This window comes from Helianthus annuus, chromosome 9 (assembly GCF_002127325.2).
Source record: "Helianthus annuus cultivar XRQ/B chromosome 9, HanXRQr2.0-SUNRISE, whole genome shotgun sequence".
NCBI classification, from domain to species: domain Eukaryota; kingdom Viridiplantae; phylum Streptophyta; class Magnoliopsida; order Asterales; family Asteraceae; genus Helianthus; species Helianthus annuus.
In genome coordinates this window covers 149,287,822-149,307,665 of record NC_035441.2, presented here as the reverse complement: position 1 = coordinate 149,307,665, position 19,844 = coordinate 149,287,822, and the positions used below count along the sequence as shown (strand labels likewise).

General features: G+C 36.4%; 1 protein-coding gene across 1 annotated transcript in view; it reads right to left on the bottom strand.

The window, feature by feature from the left end:
* Window positions 1-350: 350 nt before the first annotated feature.
* Window positions 351-19,844, bottom strand: part of LOC110876355 (ER lumen protein-retaining receptor) — a 63,571-nt gene continuing 44,077 nt past the window's right edge. Inside the window, 4 exon segments of the mRNA XM_035977075.1 lie at window positions 351-482; window positions 573-653; window positions 720-860; window positions 3,068-3,089. Coding sequence (XP_035832968.1) covers window positions 351-482; window positions 573-653; window positions 720-860; window positions 3,068-3,089 — 376 coding nt within the window.

Below are 19,844 nucleotides of genomic sequence, written 5' to 3'. Positions count from 1 at the left end.
AAACAATCTACATGACTGAGCCTATATTATTAGCAAATCAATGCGTGTTTATCGAATTTTACCCAACGATAGATCGATGACCGAGAGCTTTTGAGAAGACGTATTAGAGTGGATACGGAGATGATATCTGTTGTACACAAACACTTTGACCTGTTATGCAACAAAACAGCAAACAACAACAAAACATTGACTATAATCATAAAATATCATTAACCTATAATCATAAAATATCATTGACCACACATTATTGGTTTTTTCACATTGACCACAAAGTTTTGTTTTTTTTCAAATTGACAGCACAAAATTTACATTTTATTTATTTACTTGAAAACATAACTTAAAAAGAGTTTTCACCTTCTAACATAGTAGTAATAGAAGTCGGCTAAGATGAAAGTTTGAACCCCCTATCCTATCAAGACTGCTGGTAGCCAAAAGTAACCACTTCCCAATAAAAACAGATACGCCCCAGCAAACGCATACACCTGATTAATTATACCATATTTCAATTCATACACAATTTTTTTGTACATAAGCAATGGTTTTACGTCATATACAAGAAAGTGAAGGCTGACCTGAATGATCCAGGCAGCAGATCCCAAAAATCTTGCAAATCCGAGTGCAAACACATAATGCGCGGTAGATGGTTCAATCATCTACAATATTAATCAAATCAATAATTTTCATAATTAGTACTTATGTAAGTTAAAAAATTGGAAAACCTTTGTTTTCTGCATCATAGTTAACTGAAGAAGCACTGCAATTGCTTCCAAGTAGACACAGACCGCCCACATGACTTTGCTCAAATGAGAATGATAAGTATGTGGGTATGTGACCAGATCAAGAAGCGGACACGGGACCAGCTGCAATGAAGATTTATAGTAATGGGTCAACCACAGACACAAATTAATTCTTTAGATAAATAAAGCAATTATACATTGTGGTTATCATTGACGCAAGGGATGTGGTTACCATATAGTATTTGTGTAACACCTCGAAAATTCCTGCCCAATAAAATAAAGACACGTGTCATGTGAGACAAACGTGTCAGGAACCCGGATCAAATATAAAGATGTATGGTAGGATTTAAAAGGGCGTCATGTTATTAAAAATACCTCTGAACGACCCAAGGGCGACATGTTATTAAAACACCTCTGAGCGACCCAAATTTATAAATCCCAAGATCCTTAAATCGTTTGATAAACATCTGATATATTAACCGGTTATTTCCAAATAAATAAAATTCCATCTTTTATATGGAAATTGGATTATTGGGAATGTTACTACAAGAAAATTCTGATTTAAATCCTAGTCTAATGGGAGTTGGAAGTAGTTAATTAAACTTGTTCAACTTTTATGAGAATCCAAGACTTGTTCTTGTAATTTCCGTCAACTTTAGCCTTTCACAAGAATCCAAGGTGAAATGAAAACATGTAAGGGACATACAAGCATGCAATGGCTGAGCAAAATGGACCCACATCTGAAAAAGATGGCATGGATTCGGACTTGTAAGATTTCATGGTCAAGGCTTGAAAGTTTGTAAAATTTTTTGTCCTCTGACAATCGGTTACGGACCGTAAGGGTCATGGCTTACGGTCCGTAAGGTGCATACCTGGGCGATTTCAGCAAAGGTCGGTTACGGACCGCAACCATTTAAGCATACGGTCCGCAAGAGCTGCATACAGACCGCAAGAGCTTAGGCTTACGGTCCGTAAGCCTGTCGCTGGCAGCAGGAAATGGACAGCTGCCTGTTCAGCCTGTTGCACCGACTTATAAGCATGGTTTTCGAAACCAGGGACTTGCTAGGCAGTATTTGGCCACATAGGGACATCTGGGATGATCTTGTAATCATCCTAGACTATCTTGGCATGATCTTGGACTTCAAGGTTCACTATATAAAGAGCTTGAGTGGTGAACATTAGTCTTGCTCACTTGGAACTTTTGTTAAAGACATTTCTGGAGCTCCTGGACAGCAATCAAGTTTTCTTAGGCTCCATAAGCAATATTAGGACTCTTGTAAGTGTCCTTAACCTCCCTTAATCCATTTTAGCTTAGTTAATTAGCTAAAAGTCAAACCGTCGTAATTAAGGTTTGACTTCGAGATTAGTCCATAATTACTCACTCAAATCTCGAATTAAAAATACCTATAAGTAGGTAATTATGTGGGTAACGAACCCTTAAAAGGGTATTTCCAGATTCCCACTCTAACCATGTTAATTGTCGAGTCAAAGCATATTTTAAAAGTCAACAGAATGCTTCAATCCAAATTAACTCATAATTAGCAATGTAGGATTCATGCAACCTGTTTGATCATTAATATAACTTGGTAAGTAATGTAAGAACATGTCCCAACATGATCAACTCGACAATTTTCTGTTTAGACCCTGTTTGGAACCGAAAGTCGCATAGTTTGACTTTCGCTTTGACTTTCAGTTCTGACCCGTTTTCGTCAAGATTAGGATTGCCTTAGAGCTTCTTTTGGACCTAGTTACATGTTAGTATAACCCTCTGTGATTATACGGCTTGGTTCACTAGTTGTCTAATTATCATGCAAGTTTCCGTTAAATGTCTATATGTTGACCATTATGCCAAATGCCCATAAAATATGATTTTTGGAAATGTAAAAGAGTAAACATCTTAGTTATTGAATTATAAACTTGTACCCGAAATTTGACATCAGTTTGAGGTCTAGATTAAGAGTTATGCTCATTAGCGTAATTAGAAGCTTTCTTAGTAATTAATTAGCATAATTAGCATGTAGCCTATCTAAACCCAAATTTTATATCAAAACTTTATACCCACTGATATATAATAATATTTTGGGATTTTTAGAGATTTTTATTTATTTTTAGGCTGAGCATAACTTAGAGTCTTAAGCTTAATTCGGTTATTGCCGGTTATGCCCTTTTGGGCCATAAAATGAGTTTTATAAATCCTTTTGACCGAAAACCTTTTTCTACTGATTTATTATGATAAATATATTATTTTGAGCCTTCTGGAATTATAAAAATACCAGCTTTTCTTTTAAAACCCGGAAATGGATCCAAATCGCCTTTTTAGGCATTTTTACGACATAGTATGTGTCAAAACTAGTTTATATATATAAAAGTCAATACCTACTGATATATTTAGTAAAATTCTATATTATAACAGTAAAATAAAGTTTCAAACTCAGGTTTCCAGTTTTGACCTTTTAGGCTTATGTGAAATTACCAAAATGCTCTTTCGGTGCATAGAATGGTTATAACTTATAAAAATTCACATAAATATGATACCCTAATGTTATAATATAGTAAACTAAGTATATTTACTGATTTATTCAGATATGTAACTCAGGTTTCTAGTTTAACTCTTTTATACCCTTTAAAATGACTAAAACGCCCTAATGAGGCATAAATTGAATTTAAACTTATTTTAGGCATAATAGGACATATCTTACTGATATCACAACATGTTTAGTGCATATAATCTCAGGAAACTTGTATATGATTTATATGGTTACCCGTTACGCACTTTCGCGTTCGGATCAGCTTATGTAACTAGTTTACACATATTAGCCGAAACGGGTCAAACCGTATCATCTTTGTCTCAAAATCCAGAATGTGTTTAGTTTACCCATATTATACAAGTCTCCAAACTTGTTGGGTCTAAATCACATTCCTTTCCGGTTTTCGCTTTCCTCGCGATTAAACCATAATTATTCTTTGAAACAAACCGGTCTAAGCTTAGCCTATATTAAAGACCCGTTAGGATTCTAATAGATTATTATAAACCTTCGTTCCAGAATAGGAGACCCAGTAAATGTAACATTCCCAAAATTTTATTTATATAAAATATATAAATACTTATGTTATTAAAAGGATGCATCATGGGTAAAGTTAACCAATGGAAATATGAGGTATTTTGGGCAAGCGTAGGAACCATTTAATAATTAAATTATAAAAATACATTATATTTGAACCTACTCTGTTTTTAATGAAACTTGGTTCAAAATGTAGATAAAAATATGCTTGTCCTAATGGCATATTCATTATTTTATAAAACGTCATATTTTAGAAGTTATAAGCACCAAATAAGTGAAGCAGTTAAATAAATTATAAATATAAATAAAGCTATGAATTATAACCTATAATATATTTACGTTAAATAAATATATGAAAAGTTAATTATAAAATAAATGCATGAAAAACAATATAGTAAATGCATGAAAATCAAAAGTGGTACATGGATATCTACGTGCAAAAATTATCTACATATACAATTATAAGATGGGGGAATAGTGCCAGGCACTACATATACAATTATAAGATGGGGGAATAGTGCCAGGCAGCTGCCTGGCACTCCCCCATTGGACCAACCTTTTTTTAATTTAATTTTATTTTCAGTTTAAAATTACGCTTTCGTCCTTCGTTTAAAAATACGTTTTTGCCCCCAGTTCAAAATAAAATTATAATTTCCGCCCTAGCTCAAAATTACGCTTTTGCCCTCGGTTCACAAACTCATTTTTAATTTTGTTCTCAGTTTAAATTTACGTTTTTGCCCTTCGTTTAAAATTACGGTTTTGCCCCCAGCTCAAAATAAAATTTTGGTTTTCCCTCTACCTTAAAATTACGATTCTGCCCTCAGCATAAAATTACGTTTTTGCCCACAGTTCAAAATAAAATTATGATTCCCCCCCCCCAAAGCTCAAAATTATGATTTTGCTCTCAGTTTAAAATTATGATTTCGCCTCTAGCTCAAAATGTAATTACGATTTTGCCCTCTATACAGACATACATGTTATGAGAGAGAAATATTCGGTTTATTGCCCCGCAACGCGGGCGGGGCAAAAACTAGTTTGATACAATTGACATAAATGGAGTGTTGTACGTGTCCTTGCGTGTAGTACACTTTAATCTCAACATGCACTATAAATAAGAACCAGCTATTCACAATTCAAATCGCTAAACTCCTTTCTTTCGTTCTTTTCATAATTGCCCATTTTTTGACCAATATTATTCCAAAGCCTTGCCTTATTTTAAGTGTTTTAACCCTTGACCACTGATACCCTGTCCGACTGACGTAGGGCCCCGTAACGTATGTCAAGGCTCTACCTAAATTCGTTGGGGTTCTGTCTCGTGACGTAGGGATAAAGTAGATTGGGTTACTATACTTAATGTGAGTGCACTATATATTTTATTAAGTAATCCAGGAATTGTACCCAAAAATATAACAACCCTCCCGAATATTTTTCTAACACCCTACACTTCCTAAAATACACCCCGTATGTGAAAACCGAGCCCGAAATACATTATATTATTAAAAATAATTAAAAACAAGAAAATATAAGTTTAGGCGGGCCGTGTAAAGATCCTCGATTAGTTAACGCTAGCCGCGAGAGGTTCAAAAGGTGGCGCAGCCCGGTGCGGCCACGTGGCCCAACACCCGGCAAACCTAGTCAATGACTCAGCCCAGCTACACGTTGACCAGAGTCAACGCGGGCCGCGTAGGCCCTTTGCTTGTTTTACGCGGGCCGCGAGAGAAGCAAGATCAGCACCTATAAATAGAACGCATCGGGCCTTCCGTCAATTCGTTCATTTCTCTCGATTCTCTCTCAATTTCTACATAGTAGAGATAATACGCTGGTATTATACCCCCCTAATTAGCGAAGCTCTGCCTCATTGTAAGTATCATAACTCATGGATACGTATTAGATACTCTGCCCGATTGATCTAGGGTTCCGTAACGGCTGTCGTGGTTCTGCCCGACGTAGTCGTTGGAATGCCGTCTCGGGGAGAGTATTACTAATGTTAAAATGGGTTATTATACTAACACGTGTGCATTGTTTATTACTTAGATTATAACCAGGAAGTCACAAAGGAAAGCCCTATAATAGCAATGTGAGTGATCCTTCTTTTTATATACTCATTTTTGTGAGTAATCCTCTTTTTGTTAAATGTTTTTACAAAACCTCACTTAATTAATATATACAAGGCAGTTATTGAGTATTTGTAAGAATACAATTATCGTGGGTATGTTGGGGTTTTGTATACAAAATTTGTTACCACCTGGTTAAGGAGTAACATTTCCACAAGTCAGGTCTGACTGTACCGACGGGTGATAATTGATATAACTTGGAAACAAATGTAATTGCGGGATGCGCCCTCAATACTGTTCACTGTGAAATTATTTTTATTTAAACTTGATTAAACTGGGATTCACTCACCAGTATTTCCTGCTGATAAAATGTTTTAAACACGTGTTTCAGGTAACTTAGTGTGAAGCCAATATAAGCCAGCTGGAGAGCACTGAAGGCTTGGAAAAGTGGCTATAAAGTTACCTAAGATAAAATAGATGTTTTTATTAAATAAAATACGATTTATTCCTATGAAAACGTGTGTACTGCAAAACTTGGGTTTTATCCCATGTGTTTAATATTATGAAAATATGGTGGTTTTACTCTGATAAAATATTTCCTAACTACGGTCCTGATGAAAAATTCCGCTGCCAAATTAGACAATACGCGATACCACCGAAACTGGCTCACGGCCGCCCGTTCCTGTGTTTGTATAAGGGATCAGGGGTTGTGAAAGAAGGTGGTATCAGAGCTATGCCACTGGTTCAAGCCAAAGAAGTGTTCTGCTGACACTTAAGTTTTAAATTCTGTGTTAGGAAATAACTTATATGATTATGTGTTTTATATTAATTGTCTATTTGTTAGTCTACAATATGGGTAAGCAAAGAATTTCGGACATCTATCGTCAATTAGATAGTTCGCCAAAAGATAAGGGAACCTCATTCCAACCAAATCCCTTAGGATGCTCAGCGGATATTGAGAAAAGAATATTTATTCGTAAGGCACAGTCTGAGAAACCATTTACCACTAAGAAGAAAAGTAAAATTATTAGAAAAAGTCAAAAGAAAATAAAGAAAATAAAGACGTCACAACCAAAGGGAGTAATAATTAATAAGAAAACAAATGCACAAACTCAGGAAAAAGGCAATAACCTACCATGAGAAGATGAATTAGACAAACAATGGGTAAATCTCCATATGTTAGCCACTACAGCAGTAAATGCCAACTTATATTAAATAGTTGAACCGCCAAACCAATACTAGCACCCATGCCACCTATGAGCCAGAAATTTTAAAGAAACTTTGCCCATTAAATAAACAACCTAGCAGGGGAAAGAGGTAGAATAAACCTTACATAAAGGCATGTTGAGCATAATACTCTTATAACCTAGATAAACTAAAATAAGTCACGGATGCATAATCACTAGTCTGTTTTGAATTCCAGTTGTAGCTTGTAATAATTATATATATAAATACATAAGTCGCAATGTTCGTTTTTAATCAATCTATTTTTATGATTGTACCCAAATGTTTGTACCAGAAATTTGTCTGTGATAATTAATACCACCTACCCAAATAAATAATATACATCAAACTAAGTTAGTTATTAACAAAGCAGTTATGTTTATGATTCTCTTTTGGAACCAATCATTTACTTTGGTTTAAAATACATATTGAAATATATGGTATAAAGCTTTAAACCTTCGTGGTTTTAATAATATTGTTTCAAAATAATTTATATTTAAATAAATAAAACCAAAGTTATTAAATTAACCGAAAGGATTTTAAGAATTAATAAAATTTAAAAGATTGCTTCGGTGGATTGAGCCAAAGCAAGTTTTGAAACCTAAGTGTACCAATTTCCCACTCCATTTTATCCCTTCTGGTTTGTAACCAGTTGGCCATAAGACTTCATACTTTCATAATTTTATGAATTAACTGATGTTGGCATTACTTGTAAAGATTTCTACTAAAATGCTTACCGATAAAATAAATGATTAAATGAATATGATGGATAGTCATGATTAAATAAAATCATTTAATTTTTTTTTTTTGAGATTTGAGTTGGTTGGACTTCGTAGAAGACCTAACTAAACGTTGAAAGCATTTCTACAAATCTTTAATATTAAGGTATGTCCAGAATAGGTCTTATGCATGGAAATAGTTAATATAAGATTAACTACAAGATTAACTAGTCATATTAATTATAGGGTTGTAGTATCCTAAATTATAAAGAAAAGTATTCGAGTCAGCTGGCTGACATATAATAACTAAATAATACAGTATTAGTAAATTGGTTGAGTTAATAAATTGGATGTTAAACTTACTTCAGTAGAAGTAGTTTCGAAGTCCTTATACTTTAAAGATTATAATGAAGATAAAAGAGATGAGATTGAATTGTGATTGGTTAAATAATGGAGACGGAGATTCTCACAAAATAACCATGGTAATAAAATATCAGTGATGTAACCGTGACACAAATAAATTTTATAAAGTCGGTTACGTGAATCTATAAAAGATCTATTTAATTGAATACTTGAATATAGATCTCGAATATATTATACGAAGTAAAAGTATTAAATAGACATACTTTGATGGTATGGGATGAAGTACGCTACATAAGGTTTGGAAAAAAAAATGTTATGTGTTTTAAGCTTATACTATATATTAATATTTAATCTTATATCCGCTATATTGTTATAACTAAAGTTTTCAATTACAGAAAATAATTTATGTATAGTATATATATATCTTTTGGTAACCCATAAATACGATGTACATATTCTTCTAAATAATGCCTCTCAATCTTAAATGTATATTATAAATGATTCTTATAAAGGAAAAGATATGAATGTGATAATTGGAATAGATATATAGATGGTTACTTGGGAAGAAATTATTAAATATAAATAGTGAGTCCATTCTCTTTTCTCACAGTTTTATCACCTTTTTGTGATACATTTATATAAAAAAAATATCCTTTTCCAAAATCCTAAATGTTTATCAGTTATACTTACAATGATTAAGTTTTTGTAATTACTATCGGTATGTGGGGTTTTAACTGGGTTCAAGATTTAAGAGGAATTGTGAAACAGTTATATTTAAACAGTGAGTGTGTCAAAACATATGTTACTATATTTGAAATTTCATAAATATAGTTAAAAATTAATATAACCGTTTAAGTTGTGATAAATATATGTTTATACCATATGTTTTACTTTACAGCCATAGTAAAGAATGACCCCTTCTATTTATATGCATTAGCCAAAAGGTGGAACCGTTTAAGTGGTCCATATTAAACATAAATTTCAATAAATATTAGTAAATTCTTTATTTTAACTAGAACTATAACAACTTACCTGGGATCCCATATAATTTTTGTGAATTTATGTTAAAACTCTTCAATGAGACATATGTATTTATACATATAAGTGTTTGGGTAACACATATGTTACCCATATGCTTATCTGTTTAAAACATTTACGGTGATACCAATAGTACGTGATTTGATAAAGTTATATATAGACATATCATGGGTCATTTAATTAATATATTATATTTGATAAAGTTATAGCCATTAATTTGAAAGAAAATGATATATTTCCTTTTCTGGGCTAATTGGTTTTATGCCATAGAAAATATATTTGAAGAAGTAATGTCATGGGACATTACTAAATTCAGAGTTATTAGTTGAAAGAATGATCAACAGTGATTTGACCACCGTCACAGGAATCGCCTAGTGACAGATACCTTGAATAATAGTAAAATATGATATTTGACAGAAATTTATTTCAATATATTACTATTTTTATTATAAAAGGATAAATAAAGTAATGGGAATAAGCTCGATGATTGGTACCATCGGTTATATAGTTATATTGTTATAAATTAAAAATATTACAAAATAATTTAATATTATACATATATGTGTGTATTACATAAGTTTAAATATTAAACTAGAGATTTGAAAATTTCATTTGTTTTTAAAATATATATATATATATATATATATATATATATATATATATATATATATATATATATATATCATTGGTAATTCATATGAAAACATGAAGTTATTATAAGGATAAACCATGAAACCTACTATGTTTTAAAAATGGCATCTGTCTCAATGAATTATTCCTTGTAACGGAATCTAAGATTTTATAGGCCTAAACAAAGTTAACTGTAAGCATAATCATCACATTGAACCTAGCCATAGTGTCAATAGAGACAATGATATATTTGAAACTCCATTTTTAAAACAAAAGAAAGCCACAACCATAATAATATTTATGCTTAAATGAAAGGGTTAGGATATTGATATTCACTGGTAACAACCAGGACAGTATCTAGACTTGAATCTAAGAAAAATGACTTAGGATAAAGCTTTGAAATAAGCCAAGTACTTGCGTAGATAAAGTGTGATGGTTATTGGTATCCCATGAGGATGATGACTAGAACAGTGCCTGTATGATAAATAAGCAATAACACTTGGCCACTGTTATTTCTTGTTTATTAATACTACTCGGTTCTAGAATATGATCCATCATGAGAATACTAATTTCCTTGTTCCTTGATACAAGCCATAATAAATGATGTACTTCTGAAATCATTAATTGAGAAAATTCTATTTATGGGAAATACAATGATAACTACCTCTCCGGCAAGTCTGGGTATGATGTGGTATACACTCCAGCTTGTCCAGGTGAGATGGGGGTAGCTCTCCGGCGAGACCGGGTGAGATGGGGTATATGTTATGATAATGGAATTCCCTAAATAGTACCATGACTTGATGTCCGACCTGTTTTTGGAAATGTGAATCTGTTAAATACATTGACCTGATAAATGGTGTGTATATTACAGTATGTGAAATATATGATTATATAGATATGTATATCTATGAGGAAATCCGAAGATCATAATGATTGACAATTAGGGATAAATCACGAACAAGTATGTCAATGATAATTTTAGACTTAATTATCAGGAATCTCTCGTATACATCTATAATTCCGATATCAAACACTATTTCGTTTGATCATCAGTCTCGAAACTCGTGCGACAAGATGAACGACGGGAACCCTATAAGATTGGGACGCCATGGAAAGTATAAGATTTCTCTTTGCGATTATTAATGCATTAGGAAGCCTGTAACCAAAAGTGTGCTAAGACACAAAACATCTAAAAACTTATAGAGAATCGTTTTACCTTTATTAAAAGCTCTTGAGAAAATAAAAGTAACCACGACCATATATACTTACAAGAACTCTTTTTCCCTATAATTCTACTAAGATTTACCATTTGGAACCCTTAAATTTATTTGAAAAGATAGGAATACATACCTAACTGATAAATCTTTAGTTGTACCTCTTCAAAGTTATAGAGGTAAATGAAGAATTTAAATCCATTAAAAGATCATACAAATTAAAGGTAAGAATCTCAAAGCATAGAGAATAGTTCTGGTCAAAGTAAAGTGAAATTCAAAATAAAGACCAGAATATACCTAGAAATTAAACTATCTAAAAATATTCCTCCATATTTCAGGGAATCTCGAGGACGAGATTTAAAACAAGGTGGGGAGGATGTATGTCACACCCCCAAATTACCACCTAGGGCGTGTCCCTAATGGAGGTGTAACGATTCAACAAAGAGCCACCAATCATATCAAACACAAGTTATAATAAATTACCAAACTGAAATAAATGTATCGTTTGAAAGTTAAACCAAAACCCAAGTACTGAGCGGAAGCATAAAAGTATATATGTATAAGTGTGTCGAAACCCAATCGATATGATTGTTTATCAGGACCATAACCACTCCAGCAGCATCAGACAGCAAGTTCCCAAGTTCCTTCAGTAATTACCTACAAGCATGCAACAAGTGTGTCAGACTACGCTGGTGAGTTCAAGGTTTCGTTAACGTGTTGTGTTACCAGATATATGTTAATGCGATTCAAGGTTGTGTTACGATGTTGCTCAAGTTAGTTACCCTAGGGACTACGCCCTTACGTAACCGAGGAGTGTGCCTCTTAGCAACCCACTATGTTGTCCAGTTAGTTACCCTAGGGGAACCGCCCTTACGTAACCGAGGAGTGTGCCTCTAAACAACCATAGTGAAACCCAGATAATTAGTACCTAATAGCGCTATCAACTAATCACCCCCATTGCCCTCCAGGCAATAACCAAAACCGATTAAGTTATTTACCCAATGTTTCCCTTCCAAGTATTTACCAGTTGTCCCAAACCACCGGGACGCATGCTTGAGAAAAGTGCAGTGAACTCACCTTAGATTTGCTCGGTTAGACAAGTTACTCGTTAAATAAGTTCAATACTCTCGACCTAGAAGCGTGTTTGGTAATGATCAGTTTTACAGTTTGTTTACACATAGATCACATCAATGGTTGTCACATATGGCACGTATAACAGTTAAGTAGCAATTCAAGCCAGAACAATGATTATTCTATAGTACACAATAATCGCTACGATGTGGGCTGAGCTGATGACCCGGGGTCATGCAGCCCAGTAGTTAAAATAATCGACCCTTCACAAACCCCACTCGACCCAATATGAGACAGTTTGCAATACAACATTTAAGTTCTTATAACCCACCTATTATGTTTAGCAAAACCTAGTGTGGCCCCCTTTCACTTCCCCGGCCCAACCTTTTACACAACAAGCCCATTACTCTTTATTATACCACAACTAATAACAAGCAGGTCCGATTTTATGTGCAAACTCCCAGCTATCACTTTATTTCTTTTATGAGTTATTATGTGCTACTGTACATGGCATTAATAATCCCTAAAACAACAAGCCATCAACGATTTCATGTATAACCACACTCCTTTAACAGACTACCCCTAGGAATCGATAACAGCACATCATTAATCAACAGGGACCTCGACATTGACTTAGCAAGCAATACATGTTCATGAAGCATTATGATTGTTATTTAAACATAACCTAAATTTTAAACCGCTTAACCCTCCATTAGATGTAAACAAGAACAATCCAGAACTCATTAATCACACCAATATAATCACATCGGTCATGCAAAACTAAATGCGCATCTATTTCCTCAAACTATCACTATTGCCGAGCCCACTATCTCGATTTCGACAAGCACATGATCAGATGATGACAATTAGAATTGTTCAACAACCTTTTGATGCTTCACGTGACCTTACACAATTAACTATATTAACCATACACTAGCCGCCCCCCTATTGGACCCTTGTACGGCCCACTAGATGATCACCACATAAAAGAGCCACATACATATGATGAAACACAGCCGCCAAATACATCACAATAGATTTCTTTCACCTAATTTAACATGTGACATCATGCATAGCAAGTCTTTTAAGTTACTGACAATGTTACCATTATTCTCCACTTTGTCTGATTTGATTGAGACTAATAACATGGCCACTAGATATAATGAGCCGACCACATGAAATATCAGTTCATTCTTATTGGACCGATTTAATGATTTGACAATGTGTAATAATAATCTAATATGTATTACTGAAGTGCTCACATGGCTGATGTCAGTTTTATCAAGATTGCATTCATGTACAAAACATAACATCAATACATTAAATCAAATCCTATTATTCATGCATTTAAAACTATTGGTTATTATCTTGCTATTCACAATCAAACCATGCAACCAAACAACTAACCAAACTCGAACTATGAACATTATAACATGGTACTAACCGTGTTTGGGGTAAACCCGAGGTGCCAAGATCAACGGACTTCGAGTGACAAGACAAAACCCCAAGGGTGATGAGAAAACCAGCCGTGCGTATGAGGGTAAAGAGGATTTAGAGTTTGTTTTAGTTTGCGAAATTATGAGGATTCCAACCCTAGATAAGAATATATACGCATAAGGGGGGTGTATCGGGCTCCCTAATGGGCTCTCAATGGGCTTCCAACCAAGGTATAAACAACAAGGGTGTTTGGGCTTGTGTACTCGAGCTTGTGCTTGCGCGCTCGGCCCTGAGATAACATGTGTACGATAATACCCGACCCAAACGTGAACATGTGTATGCTGACCGTACTTGTGATGTAAGCGGCCCAAGCATATTCGGCCCAGATACAAGGAATACGAGTCTTATATTTAGCGAGTTTCACATATCACGTATAAACACTCATAAACGTCCAATATAAATTAATACATTAACTAGTCACATAGAGTTCGTATAGATTACATCTGAGTATGACAAAAGGCTCTAAGTTGCGAGTTGTCACATCATCCCCAACTTGAAAGAAATTTCGTCCCGAAATTTGATAGGTAATCCAAAACGGCAAGGTGTTAACTCAGGATGACTGTGGATTTTCCCGCGGGTACCACATCATCCCCAACTTGAAAGAATTTTCGTCCCGAAAATGGATCTAAAACAATGGCTTGAAGTGAGTTCCGACGAACTCGATCTATAGATACTTTACAACGCCTGGGGCTCATCTTGTGATCGGTGAAAATCATGGTATGGTGGTTAGCGTTTTGTTATATCAGTTGCCAATCAAGGGAACAGGGAAGTAATGAGGTTCGTACGAAGATTCGAGCGAAACAGGGGTCCATTAAACATCCAAAGGATTTGGCCAGCAAATTTGTTGTCAAGAAGTAATTTCCAGTAGTGGTGCATGGCGACATGGCACAACAGGGAGGTTCGTTACATTGCGGTCGCGCGAGTGTCCAAAACAGAGTTTGGTGGGTAAAGGTTAGTGTTACAACACGACAAACGCGTGTAACTGTGACTGCTTCACTTCTGGCGGCGATGACAAGTGAGAGTGATAAGGTTCGTCTACAGGGATGCGTGGGTTTAGTTCTCCTAATCTCGTGTTCGTTCGGAAGTTCCATCTAACGATGCCTTCACATGGTTAGCTCTATTGAAACAAGGGTGCACTGGAGGCCCTTGTGATCGGTCTAATTGGTGCATTCGGTACCGTCCAAGTAATGCCTCCCACTTAAATCCAATGACCACGGTTTCCACCGGAGGTTGTAGGTCGTGCAGTTCCTCTCCGTAACACCATCATGGTATATCGCTGGATCATCGGTACCCTCGGATAGAAGCGATGCTCCGCGTGTTGTAGGGTTGGGTTTCAAAAGCTGCAAAGACGTTCTCCGATTTTATTTCTCAGGAATTCACAACTCCCCGCTATGCTAAGGAGGTTGAAGTTGCGAAACCTTCGAAAATCCTATGATGAAGCTGTGATAGTATCTAGCGAACCTAAGGGATTTCTATTTCCCATAAGGAATCTGAAATTGCATAAGGTCAATCTGAAATTCCGCCTAACAATGTGGAAGTAAACCAGCTCACTCTTCAGAAGGCAGGTCAGACAATTCATGGATAACTGGAAGACGCTCGATCTTCCTTTCTTAAAATGGCGAATCGGTGACAAGAGATAGTATAGCAGAGTAGCCCTTCCGTAGACACTTCTGGGCTTCCATGACTGTGACAATGCCAACAACGGCACCACCACGATGATCTTAAACTGATAAGGATTCCCCACTGGGGAGAGGGAACGCACGATTTTCTTTTTGCAGAGAATTTTCTGCTTGATACATAGATAACCATGTCCATGTCAACGACCATGTCAAAACTTACGAGAGTATTGGGAAGTAGGTCAATGTCGAACAGTTGACCCACGAGATCAAGTTTGCATCCCAACGAACATATAAGGTTTCAATTGACTTGCCGTCAGTCGATTCGTTATCAAGAACGTGCAGGCCACCATGCTGTTGTATTCCTGGCGTCGCTCACGCCAATCCTAAATGCCCCTCCACGAGCATCATTTCCAATGTTGTTGCTATTGTTACGAGGATTTCTAGTACTTCTGTCGTTCCCTTGGTTGTTGTCTTCTTGATTTAACAATGGGCGATCCATGCCGTAGGCACCTTCATTTCCCTACTATAGACTACGATTACGAGTGCCTTGATGTTGCCGTGACTGTTGCCTCTACTATTGTTGCTCGAAACAGAGCCCTACGATCTTTCACCAACATGGTCCATCATAACACATTCCGTGCCGCGTCCTAAGGCGCCGCTCGTTGCACTGGCAGTTATCCATTCCTTTCTACAGTCCATTGTCATCGTGTATGTCCCGTTTGGTTTGTAAGAGTTGACTCCCATAAGTCGCTAACTAGGGTGAATGATCCGTTTGAAGCCAATTCGCTGGTGTTCGTTGCCGGTAATCAGGGTTGTCCAAATACTGAGGTCGGTAAAATACTACGCTCACCCTTTTGTCTATCGATCTAGTAAGTCGATTGAGTAATACACGGTATGCTGCGAGAGTGTTGCCGAAGTGATCACACTTCGGAGTCTAAGACGTCAATACATAGAGTCCCAGCAAACGAAGAGAAGCGAGAAAGGTATAGACCAGCTCAAGGACGTTCGTTCAAGCACCTAACATTCTACACGTTTCGCTAGGCGTTCAGATGTGTGTTCAGATAATACTTGATAGCATCGAGATTTGTAAGGATTCAGAAAGGAGTGAAAAGATCATGTTCGAGTAGGAGACAATCACTGCTATGACTCCCATGGACTGTTGTGTTCTAACATAACGTCAATTAACAGAGCGGAACCCCTCTCACACTCGTTAAACCTCACTGGGACTCACATGCACCCCACATTATTATTATGTGTGCACCCATAATAATAAGGCAATTTGCATGCTTATCTCAGTGCCTTTTAACTCGCGCTAAAAGGTTCCCCTCATCCAAACAGCAAACGTAAGGTATCACAGGGTTAAGAATTACAATAATCAATGGATAGTGTCACACTAACAGATCACATAACAAGGGTTGGTAATATAAGGGCTCATGCTGCTGTGCCAAGTGTGAATTCACGTGTAATGTTATACATATGTGTACACTAGATATACTATGCATTAGTAGATGAGAAACGAACCTTGCAGTCTGGAGCTGAGTGTCATGGTCATCGTTTGGATCAATTCGGTTATAGTCTGGTTTTATGAAAACATTTTTAAAACCGAGTTCTCTATAACCAGTGGCTCTGATACCAAACTGTCACACCCCCAAATTACCACCTAGGGCGTGTCCCTAATGGAGGTGTAACGATTCAACAAAGAGCCACCAATCATATCAAACACAAGTTATAATAAATTACCAAACTGAAATAAATGTATCGTTTGAAAGTTAAACCAAAACCCAAGTACTGAGCGGAAGCATAAAAGTATATATGTATAAGTGTGTCGAAACCCAATCGATATGATTGTTTATCATGACCATAACCACTCCAGCAGCATCAGACAGCAAGTTCCCAAGTTCCTTCAGTAATTACCTACAAGCATGCAACAAGTGTGTCAGACTACGCTGGTGAGTTCAAGGTTTCGTTAACGTGTTGTGTTACCAGATATATGTTAATGCGATTCAAGGTTGTGTTACGATGTTGCTCAAGTTAGTTACCCTAGGGACTACGCCCTTACGTAACCGAGGAGTGTGCCTCTTAGCAACCCACTATGTTGTCCAGTTAGTTACCCTAGGGGAACCGCCCTTACGTAACCGAGGAGTGTGCCTCTAAACAACCATAGTGAAACCCAGATAATTAGTACCTAATAGCGCTATCAACTAATCACCCCCATTGCCCTCCAGGCAATAACCAAAACCGATTAAGTTATTTACCCAATGTTTCCCTTCCAAGTATTTACCAGTTGTCCCAAACCACCGGGACGCATGCTTGAGAAAAGTGCAGTGAACTCACCTTAGATTTGCTCGGTTAGACAAGTTACTCGTTAAATAAGTTCAATACTCTCGACCTAGAAGCGTGTTTGGTAATGATCAGTTTTACAGTTTGTTTACACATAGATCACATCAATGGTTGTCACATATGGCACGTATAACAGTTAAGTAGCAATTCAAGCCAGAACAATGATTATTCTATAGTACACAATAATCGCTACGATGTGGGCTGAGCTGATGACCCGGGGTCATGCAGCCCAGTAGTTAAAATAATCGACCCTTCACAAACCCCACTCGACCCAATATGAGACAGTTTGCAATACAACATTTAAGTTCTTATAACCCACCTATTATGTTTAGCAAAACCTAGTGTGGCCCCCTTTCACTTCCCCGGCCCAACCTTTTACACAACAAGCCCATTACTCTTTATTATACCACAACTAATAACAAGCAGGTCCGATTTTATGTGCAAACTCCCAGCTATCACCTTATTTCTTTTATGAGTTATTATGTGCTACTGTACATGGCATTAATAATCCCTAAAACAACAAGCCATCAACGATTTCATGTATAACCACACTCCTTTAACAGACTACCCCTAGGAATCGATAACAGCACATCATTAATCAACAGGGACCTCGACATTGACTTAGCAAGCAATACATGTTCATGAAGCATTATGATTGTTATTTAAACATAACCTAAATTTTAAACCGCTTAACCCTCCATTAGATGTAAACAAGAACAATCCAGAACTCATTAATCACACCAATATAATCACATCGGTCATGCAAAACTAAATGCGCATCTATTTCCTCAAACTATCACTATTGCCGAGCCCACTATCTCGATTTCGACAAGCACATGATCAGATGATGACAATTAGAATTGTTCAACAACCTTTTGATGCTTCACGTGACCTTACACAATTAACTATATTAACCATACACTAGCCGCCCCCCTATTGGACCCTTGTACGGCCCACTAGATGATCACCACATAAAAGAGCCACATACATATGATGAAACACAGCCGCCAAATACATCACAATAGATTTCTTTCACCTAATTTAACATGTGACATCATGCATAGCAAGTCTTTTAAGTTACTGACAATGTTACCATTATTCTCCACTTTGTCTGATTTGATTGAGACTAATCACATGGCCACTAGATATAATGAGCCGACCACATGAAATATCAGTTCATTCTTATTGGACCGATTTAATGATTTGACAATGTGTAATAATAATCTAATATGTATTACTGAAGTGCTCACATGGCTGATGTCAGTTTTATCAAGATTGCATTCATGTACAAAACATAACATCAATACATTAAATCAAATCCTATTATTCATGCATTTAAAACTATTGGTTATTATCTTGCTATTCACAATCAAACCATGCAACCAAACAACTAACCAAACTCGAACTATGAACATTATAACATGGTACTAACCGTGTTTGGGGTAAACCCGAGGTGCCAAGATCAACGGACTTCGAGTGACAAGACAAAACCCCAAGGGTGATGAGAAAACCAGCCGTGCGTATGAGGGTAAAGAGGATTTAGAGTTTGTTTTAGTTTGCGAAATTATGAGGATTCCAACCCTAGATAAGAATATATACGCATAAGGGGGGTGTATCGGGCTCCCTAATGGGCTCTCAATGGGCTTCCAACCAAGGTATAAACAACAAGGGTGTTTGGGCTTGTGTACTCGAGCTTGTGCTTGCGCGCTCGGCCCTGAGATAACATGTGTACGATAATACCCGACCCAAACGTGAACATGTGTATGCTGACCGTACTTGTGATGTAAGCGGCCCAAGCATATTCGGCCCAGATACAAGGAATACGAGTCTTATATTTAGCGAGTTTCACATATCACGTATAAACACTCATAAACGTCCAATATAAATTAATACATTAACTAGTCACATAGAGTTCGTATAGATTACATCTGAGTATGACAAAAGGCTCTAAGTTGCGAGTTGTCACATCATCCCCAACTTGAAAGAAATTTCGTCCCGAAATTTGATAGGTAATCCAAAACGGCAAGGTGTTAACTCAGGATGACTGTGGATTTTCCCGCGGGTACCACATCATCCCCAACTTGAAAGAATTTTCGTCCCGAAAATGGATCTAAAACAATGGCTTGAAGTGAGTTCCGACGAACTCGATCTATAGATACTTTACAACGCCTGGGGCTCATCTTGTGATCGGTGAAAATCATGGTATGGTGGTTAGCGTTTTGTTATATCAGTTGCCAATCAAGGGAACAGGGAAGTAATGAGGTTCGTACGAAGAT